General features: G+C 40.5%; 1 protein-coding gene across 1 annotated transcript in view; it reads left to right on the forward strand.

The window, feature by feature from the left end:
* The window catches only part of Kcnmb4 (potassium calcium-activated channel subfamily M regulatory beta subunit 4), an 86,354-nt gene extending 77,939 nt beyond the window's left edge, over positions 1-8,415 (forward strand). The window contains exon 3 of the mRNA XM_004650097.3: positions 5,030-8,415. Within this exon, the coding sequence (XP_004650154.1) occupies positions 5,030-5,198 (169 nt within the window). The 3' untranslated portion in view covers positions 5,199-8,415. The remainder of the gene's footprint in view (positions 1-5,029) is intronic.
* Positions 8,416-22,816: the final 14,401 nt, after the last annotated feature.

Below are 22,816 nucleotides of genomic sequence, written 5' to 3' on the forward strand. Positions count from 1 at the left end.
ATAGATCTGTCTTATGTGGTAACTGGGGAATCAAACCTGGGTCTTTAAGCTTCACAGGCAAATGCCTTAACTGAGGCCTTCTTAAGCCCTCATGCTTTCACAGCAAGCACTCTTAACCATGGAGCCCCTTCCTTAGCTCCTCCCTGCATCAAATTTCTATATGAACAGATTAATTTTAAGACATTTTCCATGTAATTTAAACAAAATCACCGTAGTTTCTCTCTACTAGCTAACAGAGCAATCACTATGGGATGGAAGGACTCCTACATGGTGAGGCAAAGTCAAAGGGAATATATTTTCTATATTTAAGGTGATTTATACCAATTTGTCTTGTTACCTTGAAAAACCATATATATATATATATATATATATATATATATATATTTTTTTTTTTTTTTTTTTTTTTTTTTTTTACGTAGGGTTCACTATAGACCAGGCTGACCTGGAATTCACTATGTAGTCTCAAGGTAGCCTTGAACTCATGGTGATACTCCTATGTCTGCCTCCCAATTGCTGATATTAAAGGCATATGCCACCATGCCTAGCCATAAATTAAAAAAAAAAAAATTCCTCAAGTTTAGCAAACAAAAATTTAATGAAATTTAATGGGGATTGAAATTCTTGTCATAGAAAAATCTTGGGAGCCCAACATTTCACACATGTTTGTAGTATTAGCCACTTAGGAGATAGAGGTGAAATGATTGATTACTTGAGCTCAGGAGTTCAAGGACAGCCTATGGCTTTAGAAGCCAGCCTGGGCTACATTAGCAAGACTCTCTCTCTCTCTCTCTCTCTCTCACACACACACACACACACACACACATACAAATAAGTAATCCTAGGGTGTCAGCCTTTTTTAGATCTTTCTATGTATAAATCCAAACAACCCTAGTAGCTGATACTGTTTCTACATAAATAAAAATCTTTAAAAGACAAAAGAAAGAAAATAACTAACCAACAGACCAGCATGCTGTTATTTGCACTGTCTATTCACAGCTGCACTCAAGTTAGTGTCAGCCACTCGGAAAGTTTTCTAAGGTTACACCAACATTTTCTCTACTTTTATGATATTTGTACCTTCCTCACTCAGGGCTTAAAAGTGCTTTCCAGCTGGGTGTGGTGACACAGGCCTTCAACTTTAATCCCAGCACTTGGGATGGGTGTAGGGGGGTGCAGAGGTAGGAGGATCACCATGAGTTTGAGGCCACCCTGAGACTACAGAACAAATTCCAGGTCAGCCTGGGCTAGAGTGAGACCCTACCTTGAAAAACCAAAAATAAACAAACAAATGAACAAAAAGAAGTGCTTTCCATTGGAGTGCCTGCATGCTGCAGAAGAAGCCTCCTGCTCTCTTGCTCACTGTTTTGAAGTCCTTGGGTACAGAGTACTCATGGTTTTTGCTTTTGGTCTACTTTCATAAAAACATTCCTCTTCAGTCCTCACCAGATAATTATGGAAAACTGAATTCCAAACGAAATACTTTGGGGCCAAGCAATACAGAGAAAATTGGAGAAAACAGAGACAGAGGAGTACCTTCAGTTAGGGTACTAGCTACAAACCCACTTAGAATGGGCCAAGTTAGGACAGAGGAACAATTTAGGGGTCATCTCAGGAAATCACATAACTTGAGTGACTTGATCCAGAGAAAGAAGTTTTTCCTATTAGAGGAGACTGTGGAACATCTTAATGCTCTGTGAAATGGAAAGAGACAAGAATTATTTTTTTTAAAGAAATGTGAATATAATTTAATTTTCTACCTCAGGAAAGGATTTTGAAACAGTTACAGCATGGCTCACTCAAAATGAGTAATATTGTTTTGCCCTCTGAAACATTAAAAATTAAGTGTTGCTCAGGAGCCAGGAGGTAGAACTCTAAAAAGTTTCCAAGCAAAACAAGTGTCTGGACATAAGAGTGTTCAGTTGCTGCTTTCTTTCTCCCCATTTCCCACACATCCTTTTCAGTACATGTTCTATAAACTGTTTCCAACAACATGAATAAGGAGTCCAACATCTGAGCTTTTTTCTCAAATAATTGTACAGTATTGTGGTAAAGGATTCGATATCCTAAATAATGGAGAAAAATACAAAAGAGGACCCATGCTGGAATATTTTACTGGAAAATTAGTTGTTAAATCACATTACTTAGGGAAAGTACATTGTGTATTCACTAAAATAGTATCTCCAAAACCAAATTCCTCAACTTCCTACCTTTCTATTTTTATTTCCTTTTTGTTTTTTTAAAAATATATTCATTTATTTATTTGAGAGAGAGAGAGGCAGACACAGAGTTAGTATGGGCTCACCATAGCCTCTTGCCACTACGAATGAACTCCAGATACATGTGCCACACTGTGTATCTGCCTTTATGTGGGCTCTGGGGAATTGCACCTTGAGCCATTGGGCTTTTCAAACAAGTTCCTTTAACTACTGAGCTGTCTCTCCAACCTTCTTCCTTTTTCACACTTAAGATTTTTAATTTTTTGTTTATGTGTTTATGCATCTATGTATATATGGGTGCACATAGATGGGGGTTAGAGGACAACTTGTAATTTACTATAATTTATCTTCATGAAACAGGCTCTCTTGCCACTGCAAACTCCCAGTAAGTAAGTAAGCCTCAGCCAGCAACCTTGGGATTCTTCTGGCTCCGCCTTCCATTGTGGCATACATGTTGGAATCAGATACATGCTTTGGCATTGGGCTCTATGTATGTGCTGGAGAAGTGCCTTTAACTGCTGAGCCGTCCCCCTCAACCCCAGTACCTCTCAATTTTAAGCGTACAGTTTAGAAGTAGTAAGTGTATTCACATTGCCTCACATCTAACCCCTTTTGATGAAACATCTAGAAGCACTCTTTGTGCCAATAATCCTTCCCAGAAACAAAACAGGGTCACCCTAAGAGACAACCTCTACCTTCCCCTGCACACTTAGGTAGAGGAGTCTGCCAGCTGTGGGGACCCGTAGCTGGGAAGAGCATCATGGTAGTGCTGGCAATGCAGACTTCAAGGACACCGAGATGTGGCTCTGACTCTCTTGTGCCTGGATTGCAGTTGGATGTTGGCCCCTATAAAGTCTCATTAAAGTTTACATACATCCCAGGCAGGATCTTCTCCAGTAGTGGATGGTTATTTATCAGCATCTACATGTAGAATAATAAGCCATGACCACATCACTGTCCTGCTGGGCCCTACTGTAGCAAAAAAGTTCCACACATCTAAATTCATGGTGGGCCAAAATTTGAAGATAATGTGTTGCAATAGGAATTCTGAAACTGGAACAATTCCTCCAATGTGGCATGATTTTAGCCTAATTGTTACAATGATTTGTTATCCATTTAATATAAATTTTTGTTGAAATAATATGAGATAAGATGTCAATAAAATCTCACTTTATGTGTGAAAGTTGAAATTATGTACCAAAGAACGGAAAGTGTAAAGATTAGGTAGTTTCAAGTCTAGGCTGTACAACTGCTTCTATTGATGCCCCCTGATACCTTCACTGCAGGTAAATGAGAAATTCTTAATATCCTTTGTCAGTCTTCTGGACAAATAGGTTTGGAATTAGAAGAACTAGGACTAGTGCGCATGCCCTAGGGAGACAGTTCTCCGTGAAAGTGGCTGCCCTGGTGCTCTGAAGTCTTTGATGTTCTTGAGGGCAGTGGAGCTACTTAGTCTACAACATTTTCTTCTTTTTCTGGAGGACATATAGCTAATATAATCGAACAAACCTACCTGTGACTGAAGTGAACCTAGTTTGTAATGTAAGTGGAGCTCCCAGGATATCTCTTTAGTTGTCAAAGATGGGAGGCTGTGGCTTGTGGAGCATTTCTCATCTGCATGTCCCATCATGAGACCAATGCAGGAATTGAAACATGGAACCCCACACTGAGAAGGGAGAAGTGTGCTGCTGAGGCATTGAAGATCAGCCTAGAAGGAGATGGGCATGGTCTGGGGAGATGGCTCTGTGGTTAAAGGCATTTGCTTGCAAAGCCTGACAGCTTGGGTTTGACTCCTCAGTAACCACATAAAAACAAGACTCACAAAGTGGCACATGTGTTTCTAGAATTTGTTTGTGGTAGCAAAGAGGATGTGGCATGCTCATTCTCTCTCCCTTCCTCTCTCATACTAAATAAATTATATGTGTGTAAACACACACACGCACACACACACGCACGCACATATACATGTCAATGGTTCATAATGATGGTCAGTCCCACCCAGAAGCATAAGAAATGCATTCAGTGCTCCCATTTCCTGCTTATTAATAAAATTCTCTACTTAGTAAAGCTCAATTGATTTGAGGGCTACACCTGTCACTCTTATTTGAACATAGCTTTAATTTATTATTTTCTGATTTAAAATCATTTGAGATCAACCTAAGTGCTAAGATTTAGTTTAGGTTTGTTGGAGACTGCCTACCCATCAATAATTTTTCGACTGGTTCAAACCCCTTGGCTAGTAGGGATAAGTAAGATTAGAGCATAGTAAGAAAGAGGAAGTGTTGGATTGGAGAGATGGCTCAGCAGTTAAGGTGCTTGCTTGCAAAGCTGGACTGCCAAGGTTCAGATCCCTAGTACCCTTATAAAGCCAGATGCACAATGTGGCATGTTTCTGGAGTTCATTAGCAGGGGCAGGATGCCCTGGTGTGCCCATTCCCTCCCTCTCTTTTCTTTCTGCTTGCAAATAAATAAAAACATTTTTTAAAAAAGAAAGAGGAAATGTTAAGCAAATTAGAGTGAAGGAAAATGAAGCCATAAGTGATTGCTACACTTTTGACATTTTGTAACATGTAAATGTTATGATAATTGATGTGCAAATTTGCATCAATTATTTGATTGGAGGGCTCACAGCTTTTGGAAATGGGTTTGAAGCCCAAAGTATAGTATTTATAATCAGAGTGAAGTATTCACTTTCAAGGATAATTATTCACTCTGGGCTGGAAAGCGAGTTTATTTGTAGGTTGTACAGTTTTCAATGTCACACCGAGAGGTTGACCGCCCTTTCTTCTTCGCTCTCCTCCACTCTCTTGCAGACCAGAGGACGTGCTCCTGCATCGCACGCATAATGAGATTGTCCTCCTGCACTGCTTCCTCTGGCCACTGGTGACATTTGTGGTGGGTGTCCTCATTGTGGTCCTGACCATCTGTGCCAAGAGCTTGGCAATCAAAGCAGAAGCCATGAAGAAGCGCAAGTTCTCCTAATGGAGAGTAGGCTTACGGGAAGCCAAGCACAGAGGCTGCTCGACGGCCCTCGCCCACCTGCGGCCTGCGTTCCGTGGTGCAGGAGATGGAAGGGGACAGGTCTCCAAGAGGCTCTTGCCTCAGTGGCGGCAGAAGCAGGCACAGCCAGAAGACTTGGAACCTCATCATTCGTATTCCACGTGCCATAGCAATGGCTGAAGGGTCAGGCTTTTAGCCACATGGAGTCACCGTTCAGGAAACCCTCCAAGAAATTGCTTTTCTTTGGAAAGTAACAGTGTATTATCTGTATAGTGTAGTATATAAAACATTATGATTTATGCTACGTAAAATATTAAAATACAGTGGTCTGTGTTCTTTTCTATTTCCTTTTTTATGCTTCGAATACTAAGATATTGAAAAAGGATCTTCTGGTTTTCACTTGACTTGCTAGACTAAACTTACTTGACTGTAAGGATTCCTGCAGAGTTTTTGACCTTATTGTATAGTCTTCAGTTTCCACAATTAAACAGTATCTTAACTCTTGCCTGAAGAAAAGAATTCTACAGTTGTAACTGGGTCTCCAGCCACTTCAGTGTCTTTTTCCCTCAAAGGTTGAGAGCATATATCTCCCACTGCCTTTTCCCAGCCATTATTTTTTGACCAGATGTCTTCTTTAGAGAGGGGCACAATTTTAAGAATGTCCTAGCTCTGAGAACACAGGGCTCTTCCTCATTGTTTGTGTTACTTATGCAGCGCTGGGGACCCAACCCAGGGCCTTGCATATGCCGGACAAGCTCTGTACCACCGCACCATATGCCCAGCCTCTATGTTGCTTTTGGTGGATTTCATCTCAGTGCAAGAGAATATATGTGATATGAAGGACACTCTTTAGTTTATAGTTTTCATGCTGTTTCCATTCCTTCTTTTAGGTCAGGAAACAAATTCAGTGCGCATATTTTGTTTTTACTTCCTTGTATGAAAGCAGGATGGCTGCTGCCATCATTGAGCTTGATAACACAGACCTGGAGATACAGCCTGGTTCTCCCTACCACCACTGCTGCCAAACTTTCTGTGCCTTTAAAAGTGCATCAAAGAGACCATCATCTTTGCCTCTGCTCATAGATGCAGATTCCACATGCCAAGCCCAGGTCTCAGGGAGTCTCAGGCCTGCCTTGTGTTCCACCCAGAGCCAAGCCTTTGTACTGATGTTCAGTGAGAAGTACCTTTGGTGGGGGCGGGGATCACCTATGACAGAATACTTCATTTTGCTTTCTTTTTAGACTCTGCAGATGTGCAATTTAAGGACAAGTTCCTCTTAGTTACCCCCATGGGGCTTTAAGAAAGATCTATGTAAGTGGAATGATGACTTCCTGATTTTAAATGCACGCACTTATGCTCTTTTATGTTTTTTAATTGTGATCTTTTCTTTTTAGAAAATATTTTGAGAGAGATGAGAAAGAGAGAATGGGCACACGAGGGCCTCCTGCAATTGCAAATGAACTCCAGATGCATGTGCCACTTTGAGCATCTGGCTTTATATGGGTCTTGGGGAATCAAATGTAGGCTGTCAGACTTTGTAAGCAAGTGCCCAATTTCTGAGTCATCTCTTCAGTCCGCTGATGTTGCTTTCATGTTAGGATAGAAGTCATCAAGAGCCCCAAGCCCTCTGGAAGAATGTTGGTGGAATCTAATCATTTTTCTTAATTCAAGTGTTACAGGTCTCACTGTGAAAAAGGCCTTGAACACACTATTTATGACATCCTTTTAGGTGGCTACAGTGCCTTGACTTTAATCCCAGTTTTCAGTTGCAGTATCTCTGTTGTCTTAGCAACACAGTGACTATTCTAAAGCACAGAGCAACAGGAATCAGGGAATCAGAGAAAATCATCATCACTGGGAGGGAAAGGAAGTCTGCTTCATTTATCTTCATCTAATTATCTGTGATTAATCTATTACAAAAAAATCAATAAAACTTAACGGCCCATGGACATATGTCTGTGCTAGAATGAAAGGAAGTCAGTATGTATTTACCTGAGTTTTCATTTATCAATTTAATACACATAACTTATATTAGCTAAATGCTTTAGACCCAAAGCAAAAAGAGAAGCACACCAAATCTGTGAGGTCGCAGGTGGTTGTAGGGCCTGGGTTGCTTACATGTAGTAAAATTTGAGCTTTCTTATTTATACTTGTTAAAACCCAACGGATCAGGGAGAGGACTTTTTTTTTTTTTTTTCTAAATGGAGTAAGCTGCTATAACACAAACCCAAAATAGGAAGGTTTATATAAGATGTGAGTTTATTTCTTCTATAACAATCTAGAGCTTGATAAATTGAGAGCAGATGGGCCTCCTCGGTTTCAGAAGGTCAACAAGGGATCCAGGATTCAACTTGTTTATTTCATTGCCATGGTCAGTGTCTCAGACCAGTACTTGTACTTGATAGCTTGAAAAAGAAAAGATATTGGGAGCAAGCTATGTCCTTTAAGGAAGTTTCACCCATCCCACCTACACATGGTACATTCTACCAATGCTTCCTACATAGCCCTCCCGAGCTCTGAGGCAGGTTTGGATATGGTACCTGCAGCTAGCGCATGCCCCGCTAAAACTTCAGAGGGAGAAAGAATACTAGACAGTAAGAGCCAACAAAGGTGGAGAGCAGTTAGTGAGTGGCCTGCACCATGATGACCCTGCTGAGCAGGCATGGCCTGGCACAAGAAAGCGACCCCCGCCCCCCCCACCCCAGACTTCAGGAGTTCATCTTGGCGGCATCTAGTTTGAACTCTAGGAAATTATTGCTAATCAACCCCTATGGCCACATCTGACAACCTGAAGGGCATTCCAGCTTTTCAGCTTCCTGCCCACTAATAAAGCTTTGCAGACTAGGTTGCCTTAGGGATTGAATAGGTGCAGGCTGTTCAAGATCAGACTTACAGTTCACTTGACTACAACAAAGATACCAGCTCCCCTTTTGCCATGTGATTGCTGACCGCTGTCATGCTTCATCGTTACCCTCGGCCCCAGGCTCCACATCTCTGCTGTAGCTCTTTGGCCCGAGCAGGAAGTTGAGATCACACACACACACACACACACACACACACACACACACACACACACACACCCTGGCCTGCTCGTGACAACCATCACCCTAAGAACAGTAAGAGCTAAGCTAGTCAAACCGTTTCTAGTCTCCCTGGAAAGTCTCGATAATGTTAATAATAAAACTTTTCATGCCGTCTTGATGTGTGTGTGTGTCATTTTCATTATCGACAGCTGAGCTAAATTCATGAGATCTCATGAATCATGAGTAGTGGCAGTGATTAAAGTGATCCCAGCATTGATGACATAATTTCATCAAAAATGTAATTTCTGATCCACTTGCTTTGCTATTTCATGTAAAAACCACTCAGCCCCTGTGGTTGTATTTCTTTGGTCGAGTCACCATATTTGGCCTTTCTCTTTACTTTAATTTGATAGCAGCCACCTTGAACTATGAGTTTAAGTGAGAATGCAACCCCTTTCTCTAGGCTTTTCTTCTGAATTGGCTCACATGGTCTGGACAATAACAAATGGGGGTTTTGAAGAAAGGCTGAATAACATTCATATCTGCTGTTTAGAATTCGGAAGCAACTGAACTTCAGTTTTTGCATAGCTTCTGCAAAAGGCATGCAAATTACTTGCTTTTTTTTTTTTTTTCTCCCATCTTTCATAATGCCTGCTGAGGTTTGGATATGGTTTTCCTACCAGAGGTTCATGCACTGAGGCTTGGTCCCCAGTCTGTGGCTTTGAGGCGGTGCTGAAGCCTTTACTAGATGAAGCCATGGGGCTACAGCCCTCGGAAGGGACTCACGCGAGGCTTGTGGGATTGGTTCAGTTCCCACGAGTTGGTTTGCATATGGGAAACGCGCATCTGGCTTTTGCTCACATCCCTGCCGCTGTGCTAGCATCAGCCATGAAGCCCTGATGAGATGCAGGCGTCATGCTCCAGGGATTTCAAAACAAAACAAAGAACCTGTATGCTAAATAAGTCTCTTTATACATGAACCAACTTTGAGTATTTTGTTACAGCAACACAAGATAGCACTTCCGTAAACAACAGCCTAGTCACACCATCACTGTTTTTTTTTTTCTAACCACTTTCCCTATAGTTAGTCTATCTTCTTCCAAGCTGCTTTTGGTAGCAATTTTATACAACAGTTTGTCAGAAGATAACAATGGTCTCCAGTTTTCTGTCCTGAAGTTTCTGATTCCTCACTGCCTGCTGCCTGGCAACAGTTACAAACACATGCATTTTAGATTTTTGTTATAATACCACTTTTACATTCCTTTGCACATAGAGCTATCCAACAAAGCATGGGTAGCCTGAACATCTAGTTCTGGAGGCTCAAAGTCCAAGACCAAGATGCCAGCAGGATGGCCTTCTCCTGAGGCCTCTCTCCTTGACACTGTGTTCTCACATGGCACACTCATGTGTCTTTCCCTTTTCTTTTTCTTTTCTTTTATTTAGTTGTGAGCAACAGACAGAGAAAGAGGCAGAGAAAAAGAGAGAGAGAATGAGCGCACCAGGGCTTCCAGCCACTGCAAACTCCAGACACATGCGCCCCCTTGTGCATCTGGCTAACGTGGGTCCTGGGGAATCGAACCTAGAACCAGGGTCCTTAGGCTTCACAGGCAAATGCTTAACCATTAAGCCATCTCTTCAGCCCTGTCTTTCCCTTTTCTTATGACCATCAGGGCCGTAGACTCTGGCTCCACCATTCTGGCCTTATTTAACCTTAGTTACCTCCTTAAGATCTTACCTCCAAATATAGATGTGTTGGGGGTTAAGGCTTTATCAATTGAATTTTGGAGGGACAAAGTTTTAGTCCATAATAGTCTAGTATCAAGTTTAAAAACTGAAGGAGTAGGCTAAGCCATTTTAACAACGACTTCAAAATGTTTTCATTCACATGAATTCATTTCATCTGGCCCTCTAGACGGAATCCACAAAAGTGCCCGAGAAGCCCTCTTCCTTCGGCATTGCCTTTAACCCACAGAGCTCTCTTCAGCCTGCTCAACTCGGGAGGAGCCAAGCAGGGAGGGTGGCGAGCATGGACACTTTGGGGAAGTGAAGCCCAATCTTGTCCACTCAGCAAGAAACTAGCCTTTTGCAGAATTCATGTCTCCTAGAGCTTGGGACATGGGTTCCATTATTCAACTAAAGAAAGGACAAAGGAATAAGAGGGAAAATGACCCAGCTTCTTACATTTTTCTTGAATGGTACATGAAGAAACTCTGCTGTCCATGGGAATTGTGCCTGAGATGAATGATTGATTCTTGAAATTTAGACAGTTATTCCTATTGTTTCATTTTCTAAGTTTAGTTAATTAAATAAGCCTAATTGAATAAATCTAGTGATTAGAATAAAATTAATCAGGTGTTTCTTCAAAACCATTTGAAGGAAAGAAAAATGGAACATTTTCCCCCCTGGTAACATATTTCAGAAAGGTAAGAGGTGAGGACTATATGAGGCAGAATGCTGTATAGAAGCTGGCATTGGGAATAGCCAGCAGAGTTTGGAATATATAAAGAATATTTGATTAAATTGGTAAAAATTTTAAAAATTAAGAAGGCCATCTCTGAATACATTACCATTCTAAGAAAATACTATTTTGTTGCCTCTGATTTTGTTTTTTTTTTGAGGCAAAGTCTCATGTATCCAGGCTGTCCTCAAACTTGCTATTTAGCTTGCTATTTGAACTCTTGATGCTCCTGCCTCTACCTCCCGAGTTCTGGATTACAGATATGTACCGACCACCACCCCCAGCTTTAGGAAGTGGACACTTAAAACACTGTAGGAAATAAGAAAATATTTAAAAGGATACATATAGGATTTCAGACAAAAAATCATAAAAGAACATCTTGCAATAATGACTTTGGTTTCCTAGCAGAAGTTATCTAAGGACAAGAGAAATGGAAAAGGGGATATGAAGCTTCAAACAGTGGGGCTTGAATACTGGCTCTCCGCCCTCTTGCTGGCTATGTGATCTTGGGCATGTTAGCTAATTTCTACAGTTAATTATAAAAGGAAGCTGATACTAGATATCCTGACATCATACTATTGGAAGGATTACATAAGATAAAACAATGCATATGCTTAGCGCAGTGTCTGGGCCTTAAACACTAATGACCGTGATGCTAATGCTAGTGATGGTGGCGACATAATGTTACTGCAACCAAAAGAAAAATAATCTCAAAATCAAATTTTCCCTAAACTCTGTGCTTTTGTGCTCAGCTACTTCTTACACAGTTCTTAACAGTGTAAAAAAAGACCAGTTCTGAGACTTGTCCTCTTGTGAAGTTCTATCATTAGCTAGTTTTTATTTCTAGAACCTTAACTTAAAAAATCGCCTCTGATATCTATTTTTAAAAGTTCCAATACTTCTGGATTCTCTATTTTATTCTGTTTTAATACACTGATGATTTGAAAATCCCTACTTCATCACACTTAGCAATTTCCAACATTAACAAAAGCTCTGTTTTTTCTTTGATGCAAAACAGTTAGTGGATTCCTTCTTAGAGGTGAGATCCAAAAATCACAATCTGCTTGGTTCAGTCATTGGACAATATTGAATTTGTCGAATATTGATTGGGATTCATTTTTTAAAATATGTATCTCGATCATATTCACCCCCCATTTACCCTCTCCTATCCTTTTTCTACTCCCTCTAGCCCCTTCTCCCCAACTAATCTAATTCCCTTCCTCCTTTATTTATTCATTTTGTTGTCCCCATGAGTGTAGTTGATGTTGCTGGCATGCGCGTGGCAGGTATTACATACTGGAGCATGAGCAGCTCACCAGTGGCTACACCCCGAACACTACTCCCCTCCTCCAGCAACCACTCACCGCCAATCACTCCTTGGGGAGACATGGGGTCTCATGACAGGGGCACTTTTTGCATGATTGATGAATCCTCTAAAAGAAAAAAAATATTTCTAAGTCCAAATAGTTTGGAATCTCTGACCCAGAGTGATGTTTACAAAGAGTTGTTCCTCTGATTTCAAAATCACAGCTAATACACTTGATGAATGTCACACAGCTGGCAGGTAGAAAAAAAATCCAATTAGGGCTTCGATTTCTAAGTCACATTTGGAAGTGGAGAAATTCAAACAAGACCACCCTGAGTCCATGGAGAAATTAGAAGTGTTTGAAGTTTTGAAGAAATGCCTTTGTGTGTGTGTGTGTCTGTGTGTGTGTGTGTGTGTGTGTGTGTGTGAAAGTCCGTGATAATTAAAGGTCAGAAGAGTAATGCCCTCCAAGTTCTAGCACTCATAGCAGTAGAGAATAATGACAGCTAATAAGATAAAATTGAGAAAAGAAAGAAGCATGTTGACGTCATGTAATGTGCCTGGCTAAGTGCCAGTTCTTGTTCACAGCAAAAGGTATTCAGTCTTTCAAAGTCATTGCCAGGGATGCCATCCATAAAGCTCCACACTGTGAACCACAAAACTGTGAACCACAAAACTGTTTCCACTTTGCCTAATTCTACTAGTGTCTAAAGTTCAGGAAAGTGCAGGGCTCACCTCTGAACATTTGTTCCATCTAGCAGATCAAAGTTGTTTAAGCTTAGGATGGCTGGGTGGAAGCAGCTCTTGTGGGACTCCACATGTGCTCAAAGAGCAAGTTAGACAACGATTTCTGAGCCGAGGGAGGGGCTGGCCTTGCTTAGGATCTCACAGCCTGACCCACCCAGGTGACTGCCTTCAGCAATAACACGTGTATCACTTTTTTCTTACATCTGTTTGTGCGTGTAATATGTGTGGTGTGCTGTGCTGCCTTTCTGTTTTGCCCTCTGTCTCTGCGTATGTTTATGTACGTACGTGTGTGTGCAGATACACATGCTCTGGGCTCACATGTATAGATCACATCCATGTGTTTTCTTGAAATGGAGTCTCTCAGTAACCCCAGAGCAGCTATTTTTGGACCAGCAATTGACTAATGGTTACAGGTATACAAGGCCACGCCCAGGTATTTACACGGGCAATAGGGAATTGAACTCAGGAAGTCTAACCACTCTTGCTCACTGAGCCAAACCCCAGCTCACAAATACTCTTGTGTAAGACCTACCCTGAAATCATTCTTGATTGGTCATGACAGTTGATGGGAGGGGACCTGGGCCAGATGGATCATGGGAAAGCGAGGAGCCAGTCCCTGGTTGGGATACTGTTTGTGTTCTTGAGGAGATCTTTCTATAGCCATCTGTTTGATGTCAGTGTGGGCTACAGAGTATGTCTAAAGAAATATTTACTGTGAGATTCATATCACTATGAAGGTAGAACATTATTCTATTAATGCTTGATTGATTTTTTTTTCCCCTTCTATGGCCTTTCTGTGAATGGTCTCATCCATTCCCCTCATTTTAATTATGATCTCAGTTATGATTCCCAGTCCACAATCTACTTTCACCCACCCTGGGTCTTTCTTTCTAGCCTTGACTTATTCCAACTTCTCTATTTTTGTGTGTGTATGCATGTTCACATGTGCTTGCACACGTGTGTGTGTGTGTGTGTTTAGGACAGAGTCTCTCTGAACCCTGAGATCACTGATTTTGCGACACTGGCTAGCCAACTTGCCTAAAGGGCCGACTGTCTGCCTCCCCAGCAATGGAATGATAGGCAAGTGGCACTGCACGTTGGCATCTAAGTGGGTGTTGAGAATGCAGACGCAGGTCCTTATGCTTGCATCACAAGCACCTTATCCACTGACCTATCATTCCAGCCACACAAGCCTTTTTTAAAATGGATGACAATAGTTCTGCTACACACTTAATCTCTGTCTCAAGCTTGTTAGTAGACAGACACTGCAATGACAGAATAAAATGATAAAAAGCATTATTAGACAACTTGGGGAATAATCCCCTGCCTCAGATAACTTGCCCTTCTGCTAAGTTACTAGAACGTAACAAATCATGAAACTGTTTTTTTCTGATATCTCGGCATTTGCACCACATGCCCTATTGTAAGTCCAGGTAAACGCCCAGGGTTCCACGGTGGGGACATTTCTTCTCATGAGTTTTGTATATCAGTTTCTTCTCATTTGTCAGCCTGAGCTGAACTACTGACGCTTCCTCGTAAAACCGTCATCTAAGCATCCATATATGTAGATTTATTATTTGTTTCTTTGTTCTGCATTCTGCCTTTCTAGAATTTATTGCTACTTACACTTAGTTACTTATTTATTTGTTTTATCTTTACCTATCCCACTACATTATAGACTCATGAAGACAGAACTTTAGTAGTGGGTTTTATTTTCACCAGTATCAGATTTATGAATGGGTGAGTAACCAAGGGGATTCTGCCCATCCCATTTTATCTTGTACACTGGTTGCTTCTATATTCTTCTCTACCTTTGGAAAGTTTATCCAACCTCCAAGGCTTTGCCTCTCCCTCCCTCATGCTCCCAAAAGTCAACCATTTGCTCCTCTTTAATACCATAAACGTTTGTACATATCTCCATTGTTTAAGAATGTACCAGGTGCTGTCTGGCTGTCAATCCACCAATTCTTCTTTACCACCTCATCTTGTGAGATAAGAAACATAATTAACAATCTTTTCACCCATAGTTACAATAATAACAACAAATAACTTCCAGCTAACTTTCACTAAGTACTTTCCTTGTGCAACCGAGTTCTTTACCAAACATCATTCTACCTTCTCCAGAACTTAGTGAAGCACTTGGTGCCATACCCAGAACAAAGTGAACCCCAGAAACATGTAAACTAATGAATAACACATATACATCATCCTTGGCCTTTAAGGGAAAAGTTATAGTAATGATAAACAAATATTTTGTCGCATTTTGTACTGTATTAAATGAAAAGTCAGTGGCTTCTGCATGAAACTTCTTCCGAATTTACCAATTTTAAGGCATCAAACATTTATTATCGCACATAGTTTTTGGAACCAGGAAATCAGGAAGTAGTTTAGCTATCATCCTAAATCACCCTAAATTGTCCAACCTGTGGATTGCATTGCAGTGGAATAAGCCCGGGAAGTAGGAACACAGCAGAATTGCAGGGGGGAACTTCTGATGGGCACAAAACCCTTCCTTTGATGGGAAACTCAACAAGAAGAGCAAAATTCAATTGTTCTCATTTTTGATTAGCATGATGAGGTTTCTAAAAGAAGTCACCTGAAACTTAATTTTCTATAACATAAGACAGTGAGTGTCAAAGGGTAAATATTGGAGTATTCATGAACTTGGTTTCACCTCCCTATCTCTGAACAGCCTTAATCCAGAAGGAATCAAACATACAAAAAAAAAAAAAAAAAAGATTGCTAATTGAAAATCGAAGCTGGAAATAGTTTTATTGCCACATCTTCAATGCCTCAGTGTAACTTCTGAAAGAGCCCTCAGCATAAACTAAGACCCTTTCAGATAGAAATGTTGGAAGCATCCAGAGTAGGGAGATGTGGTAAGGAAGTCTTTAAATATTGTACCCAGAAGAGATATTGGGGGGAAAAAAGCCCAAAGCTGCTGAGAGCTCAACACTAACGTGGACTTAAAACACATCCACCAAGGCTCAGGGAGTTTTATGGCAGAGGGGCAGGAAGAATGTAGGAGCCCCAGGGTGGGAGGAACTGTCTAGATGCATTGGCCCCTTCTCATGACCCACTAAGGAGCGCCCTCAGTGGAGTGGGGAAGGGCAGGAGGGAAATGATGGTACCAACACATGATGTGTCTATACAAAGGTTTTACTTAAAAAAAAAAAAAAGACAGTTGTGCTAGTTAAAAACTGAGTGAAAAAAAAAAAATCTACACAAAGTGGATAAATAACTGCGGCTCTTTACAGAATATTCAAGATTCCAGCACCATATTTTACTTTTACATTCACAGAGCAAGATTTCTTTACATATTGAAGAACAGTCTTGTAAATGTTTTTGGAATTGAGTGCTATAATGGCACTATTTTGTCACCTCTCCCTTGGGGTCACCAAAGTACTTGAGTGGGAGGTGGCATTAATACTCTGGAGGAACTCTTTCTGTCTTAGCTCAGAACTTTCTCCTGTGGCTTTTAACCAGGAAATAATCCTTTATTCTTCCTAATGGCTGCCTACTGACTAGATTGGGAGGTGTCAAGTGTGGAAACACGCCTCCCATTCAGTATTCCTCTAAACACATTTTCTTTGAAAGATCCCTAAGGATTTCTGTATTCAAACTCAGGCTGACTGATTTGGAAACTAATTTATTGCTATTCTTTTCTCAACATTAGATCCAAATTGAAGCTATTCTTGAAATATGGACTAAATGTTGTATAGACTTAATAGAGGAGAAACTATCCTCTACCCTCCTCATTGCAGTCCCTAGGGCCATATAAATCCTAAATTAAACTAACAAAAGAAAAATTAACAGAAGAAACAGTGCATATAGTGGTGGAGACTTTTACAGGAAAAAAAAGGGAAAATGATAATAATTATGAAAGAAGAAATTATAAAGGAAAAATAAGATGCTGAGTTCTAGGGCTTAGAAACTAGTTTAACAAAGACATTGCTAATACATGAGAATGAAAAATACAAAGGAGTATTAAGAACTTAAGGTGTGAGCCTTAAGAGATGATTAGAGAGATGAGTTAGCAGTTAAGGCGCTTGTCTGCAAAGCCAAAGGACACAGGTTCAATTCCCCAGTACCCACGTAAATCCAGATTCACAAGGTGGTGCATGCACTTGGAGTTTGTTCTCAGTAACTAGAGGCCCTGGCACAACCATTCTCTCCCTTACTCTCTCTCTCTCTCTCTCTCTCAAATAAGTAAATAAATAAAAATACATTTTTTAATGAGAGAGAATTGGCATGCAACTGCTAAGCCATCTCTCCAGCCCAAAAATATTTTTAAAAAGCAGCTGAGGGTGCTACATTATGAGCTTTTCTGGTCTGAGCAAGGGGAGGAAGAAACCTTCATTAAAAAGAAATTTGTCTTCACTTTTAGCCAAATGGGCAGAAAAGTAAAAATCTATACTGTTGGCTTTTTATTCAGTTGCCTTCAATTCAAAATGATTCGTTTGCCAAGCTGACATCCATCAGGGTGGCATATGCTTGCTGATCGTTTTTGGTAAAGTTTTATGGTATAATCCATCAAGGCTCATCTTGACACGTACAAATTACTCAAGCTCACTGAATCTCTGAGCCCCCCAAAAATCCTGCCTTAAGTTGGTTCTCTCAGGGTACTTGGTCACAGCAATGCAAAAGTCACTAGCACGTGTTGCTGGAAGCTGTATTCAGTTAATCTTGCTGACTTTCTCCCTGGGGAAGCTGACTGTAGGCCTTGACAGTCATGCTTCAGTATTTTAATGAAGTCCCTTTTACTACTTCAACTTGTTTTCACAAGTACCTGACAAGGAGTTTATGGATTTTAAGTTCCCTGGAATTCCTCTGGATTTTATTGTAGATGTCCTCTTATTATATTATAGAAACATATTGAGCACTCTCAGAGTCATCTAATAATTTATTATTGTTTCCTTTTTTATCATTTTAGAGAGAGAGAGGGAGAGAGAGAGAGAGAGAGAGAGGAAGAATTGGTATGCCAGGGCCTCAGACACTGTAATCAGACTCCAGATGCTTGCACCACCTATTGGGTGTGTACAGCCTTGTGTCTGCCTCACCTTTGTGTGTCTGGCTTAAGTGGGATCTGGAGAGTCAAACATGGGTCCTTAAACTTCACAGGCAAGCGCCTTAACTACACCATCTCCCCAGCCTTCATTTAACAATTTTAAGTAAAATAACTTAAAATTAGAAAACTATAGTTTTATCAAGACAAATTATTTTGCTTAAGCTAACTTTATACCTAAGGAATAAATTCCTCACTTGGGACAGAAGAAAACACATTTAAAGCCTTTTCAGGTCAGTCATTCACTCATTTATGAGGATTTCAACTATTGTAATTCTGTCATATGGACTTAAGCAAGAAATAAAATCATCATGTCTGTATAGGATTTAAATCACTTTCCAATTCTGTAATGTCCTCTAATCCACATGATATATCCTCACCCCACAGTGGATGTTTGGAACTTCAGTTATACAAAGCTCTATATGTGCCATTCACACAATACTTTACATTAGATATTTACCCATTCACACATATGGTGAACTTTAGTTTATAAACTTATAATTTATAACTATAACTTTATAATTTATAATTTATAAGAGGTTAACAATTATGACTAGTGATGACCCAATGTGGCATTATGCATCTGCAGTCCCAGGTGGATGAGACAAGAGGATTACGAACCAGAGAAAATAACATAGCTACATTGTAGTTTTCAATAAAAATGCATAATAGAAATTTGTTAAAGGGGTCTTGGAGGTAGCTCAGTAAGGAAAATGCTCACCATAAAAACCTAAATTGAATCCCCAGAACCCACATTATGGAATGCCAGATATAGTGGCACGCATTTGCAATCCCAGCGCTAGGAAAGTGAAGACAGGTAAATTCCTGGGCTTCACTCTCCAGCCTGCCTGGTGAGTTCCTGGCACGTGAGAGACCTTGCCTCAAAAAGATAGATAGCACTCCTGAGGAACAGCACCTGAAGTTGTCCCCTGACCCCCATCATGCACCTATGCTACAGACACGCACACCCTCCAAAAGAAGGCAGGAAGGCAGAGGAAAAACAAAAACTATAAGGAATAGTAGAACAAGCATAAGAATATACTGTCTTGAAGGTTATTTAAAGCTTAAGAATTATTTATTTCCTGGAATTTTTCATTTGATATTTCAGACCATGCTTGACCAATGGTAATAGAAATCATAGAAGTAAAAATGTGCATAAAGGGGAACTACTGTAATGAAACTTCCCTTAGTAATCAATATCTACAATTTATTTTTTTTTACATGTTTATGCCAAGGACAATTTAAGAATTTTAAACCTTTCTACCATTCATATACAAACAGTATGGACAATTCATTGATGTTCAGACTCTCCTATATGAAACTGTATATATAAGAGACTTCTTATAGCAAACTCTTTTCTCAGTGGAAAAAGTCTACCTTCTTCTCTCAGGATAATAGTAACTTACCTATATGGTCTCCCTTTGACTTTAGAGACCTTCATTATATACATAAATACATAGCTTACTGAAAATATACTATATTTCATACCAAGGAGGCTTAATTCTCATGAAATCTCATTATTTTTCCTTCTCTTACAATACATTAAAATTTTTTTTTCCTGTCCTTCTTTTACCAAAATGAATGGCCAGGCATGGCTGTCCTACCACTATTTAAGAACCAGTCTATACCCTCAACAAATGTATTATACAATTAATATTGAGCTTTGTTTGTTGACTTGTGATACCCTAAGATAAAAGAGATCATCAGGTTGACCATGTCCTCGCAGATTTCAGCTCCTCTATAGATTAATGACCATATACTATAACCAAAGGCCACTCAGAAGATAGAATTCACTGTACTCACTGTGATTTCCAACTGAGGATAGTACAGTTGATGCCAATGATGACATAAGGTCATGGTTTGGAAATAACAAATGAGCTTGGTGCCTGGGAGGTAAGAAAGCAAAGAAAGATGGCCAAAAGATTAAGTATTCTGATATTTATTAAGGAGGTAGAAGTCAAACAAAAAGGAGAAGGTGAAAGTGAAAGAATGAATTAGGTAGTCATTACTGGGATACAGCTAGACCTGAGCACAACCACCTTGAGTCATAACCAACATGAGTGCCCCAGAGCAACATGGTCTCTCTTCTCTGCATAGTTGCCCAGCATAGTATAAATATACAAAGCTATGAGTGAGGAATGTGGAGCTTTATAGCTATATGTTAGCACCACCAGTACCTGAGGACATTACATAAACTAAGAACATTCTGGCTAGGGTAGAGTCACTATCGCCTGATGACTGTACAAAACCTTCCCTATGGCACAAGTCACAAGATCCACTGCTGCCCTTAACTGTCTTCAGTCAGCAAGTTGCCCATACATTAGTCCTTATCCTTGCTCTGCTTGCCTGTTCTGCCAGTCTCCAAGCGCCTTGCTGTCATATCCTATGACTGGGGTTTTCCAAAACTGTCATCAGAACAGATCAACTCTCCCTAAGTATCCTGTTTCCACACTATTGCTGTGTTTATCAGAAGCAGCTGTGACCACACACAAAGAACTCTTAAGAACACTGGGCCTGTTGAAGTCCTCCATAGAAGGAGGAGGGCAGGAAGTAAAGTCAGACCCTTGCCTCATAGCTCAGGTGCCTAATTTTCCAGGTGTATGCAATGATGCATGAGGTGTCATTGCCTCAAGGAGAGGTAGAATATACAGAGGGTGGAAGACCCAGGGAAGGGAGCTCCATCTAAACAGTGGTGGCGAGGTCTTCATCCACGCTGGGATGAGACCTAAGTCTGGGATAAGGATTCCACACTCCTGTAAGTAACCCCTTGCCTGTGCTCCTTGAGAAACCCAATAAACTCATTGGTTCACCAGGCTAAATTCAAGGGGAATGAGCCTTTAGTTTGTCCAGGGTTGCTCTACATGAGAAGCAAACAAACACTCCTAGACTGCTCCCCAGAAATTGCACAGAGGTACTATTTGAGATACCATGATCATAGTTGTTCTGGAGTCCCATGATTGCCTTGTTGAGTATTGGAATTAATTTTCAAAATGGAAAAATCTCCTATAAATTGAATCTCCTATAATCTCCAAAATTTGTGGTAATTTTAAAGCTTAAATAAAACAAATTGGCAGAAAAAATCCTGTTTTCATAGTTTTCTAGGAAATAGGGAATCAGCACTTTGGAGAGTTTCAAAGCAGCTATTTCAAAACACTAGAGGTTAATTCCAAAATCAGAAAAAATAGTTTATTTATTTTAATAATTAATCAAGATATACTTCATGGGTTGGGTCTGGTGGTGTGTACCTATAATCCCAGTATTTTAAAAATTTTAATGAATTAATTAATTTTTTAAATTAATTAGTTTTGTACTCAGTGAATACAGTCAAGTTGGTACCATTGTTAGGCTTGTCCATGTCTTCCCCCCTCCTCCTGGCCCCTCCTTGTTGAGGTATATGGGTTATGCATTGTGGAGTTAGCCCACAGTTATGGGTAGGAGGAAATGTCTCTGCCTATCATGATCCAACGTGTAGCTCTGACATTCTTTCTGCACCCTCTTCTGAAAAATTTCCCTGAGCCATGTCAGGTTCATTTTTGGTTTGCTTCAGTGCTGAGGTGTTGGGAACCTCTGTGTCTCTGGATATCTGATTTGGTAGGAGTTGATTGTTCTCTATGTCGATCTCCTTCACCCTTGTGCTGGTAACTGGTTCACCAAGAAAACAGCACCCTTGCTTGTTTTGCTAATTATTCTTAGTTTCAGCTGGGGCCCTTTTGAGGTATGATGCGGTGGTTCTTTCCTTAGGTTCTGCGTCTATCTGAAAAAGAGAATCAGATTCTCTAATGGAGAGCACCAGATAAATGGGATAACCCTTATTTTTTATAGAGAATTTAATACGTATAGACCCTCTTGTAGCCCATGATTGATTGTAGCTTGATAATAGAGAGTGGGCTCATGTTTGGATATGGTTTTGACTTGTTTCTCAGCTCCAGCTATGGGTCCCATTTCCACTGAGCAGATCAGTTAGCCAAATCAAGAGCAGTTGGTTTCCCACCATGGCTGTGTGCCACTATTGCACTTGTGTGAGCATCACGTCAGGTTATTTGCTGCTAAGAAGGTTATACCATGAGTTGCTTGGACAGATGTTGGTCATTTTCCCCCAGTTGCCCATGTAGCACCTTCTGGTACTAGACGTGCTGACTGTCTGAGGACTGACTCTCTTCTAGCTTCCAGCCATGTCACTCCATGTTATGTGTCAATTGCATATGGTGTCTTTAGCAGTAGGGTCTTACCACTAACCTTTGGTGGGTCATCAAGTACTCTGACAGAAATCTGTCTTCCTTTTAGGAAACCTTGTATTTTGATGGTGAAGGGGAGAGATTCCTGAGTTTGAGGTTAGCCTTGGCTACATACTAACCAATAACACAGAAAGACCCTCTCTCAAAAACAAAAGAAAAAATTTAAAAATTACCTTTTGACCATTACCTCATAGCTCCACTAATTCTAAACTATTATCTCCTGAACTTGACTCAGTTCCAATAAGTTCTCTGTCCTAAAACACCTGTCTCACACCACATGGCTTTTGCTCCCAGTTCCCAGAAACACTCTTCCCTAACTTCCTTTTTGGAGTTATATCAAGACTTTTTCTGCATTTTATCCTTTACTGCAGCAAGTTTAATAAACTCAGCTTTGTTTGTCCAAGAGTCTTTCCTTTGATCTTCAACAAAGTGAATCTTGTTGAAGCTGGGTGTGGTGGTACACATCTATACTCATAGCATTTAGAGGTTGAGGCAGGAGAATTAAGAGCTGGAGGCTGTGGGTTCCTGGGTTCTTGGGCCTGTCTTGGTCCCCCAAGGTGTCCCAGGCAACCGTGGAGGTGGAGGTGAGCATGGAAGTAAAGAGAAAGGTGAACAGGCCTCTTGGTTTATTGTCAGGGAAATGGGTTTATAAGCATCTGAGGGTGGGGGGGAGAAGAGAAGGTCCTGAGGGGATTGGATGCACAAGGTTCATTGATGATGCCTAATTAGCATATGGGGGCATTCATTCCAGCATGTAGGCAATGGG

The sequence above is a fragment of the Jaculus jaculus genome, chromosome 6 (genome assembly GCF_020740685.1).
Source record: "Jaculus jaculus isolate mJacJac1 chromosome 6, mJacJac1.mat.Y.cur, whole genome shotgun sequence".
Classification (NCBI taxonomy): Eukaryota; Metazoa; Chordata; class Mammalia; order Rodentia; family Dipodidae; genus Jaculus; species Jaculus jaculus.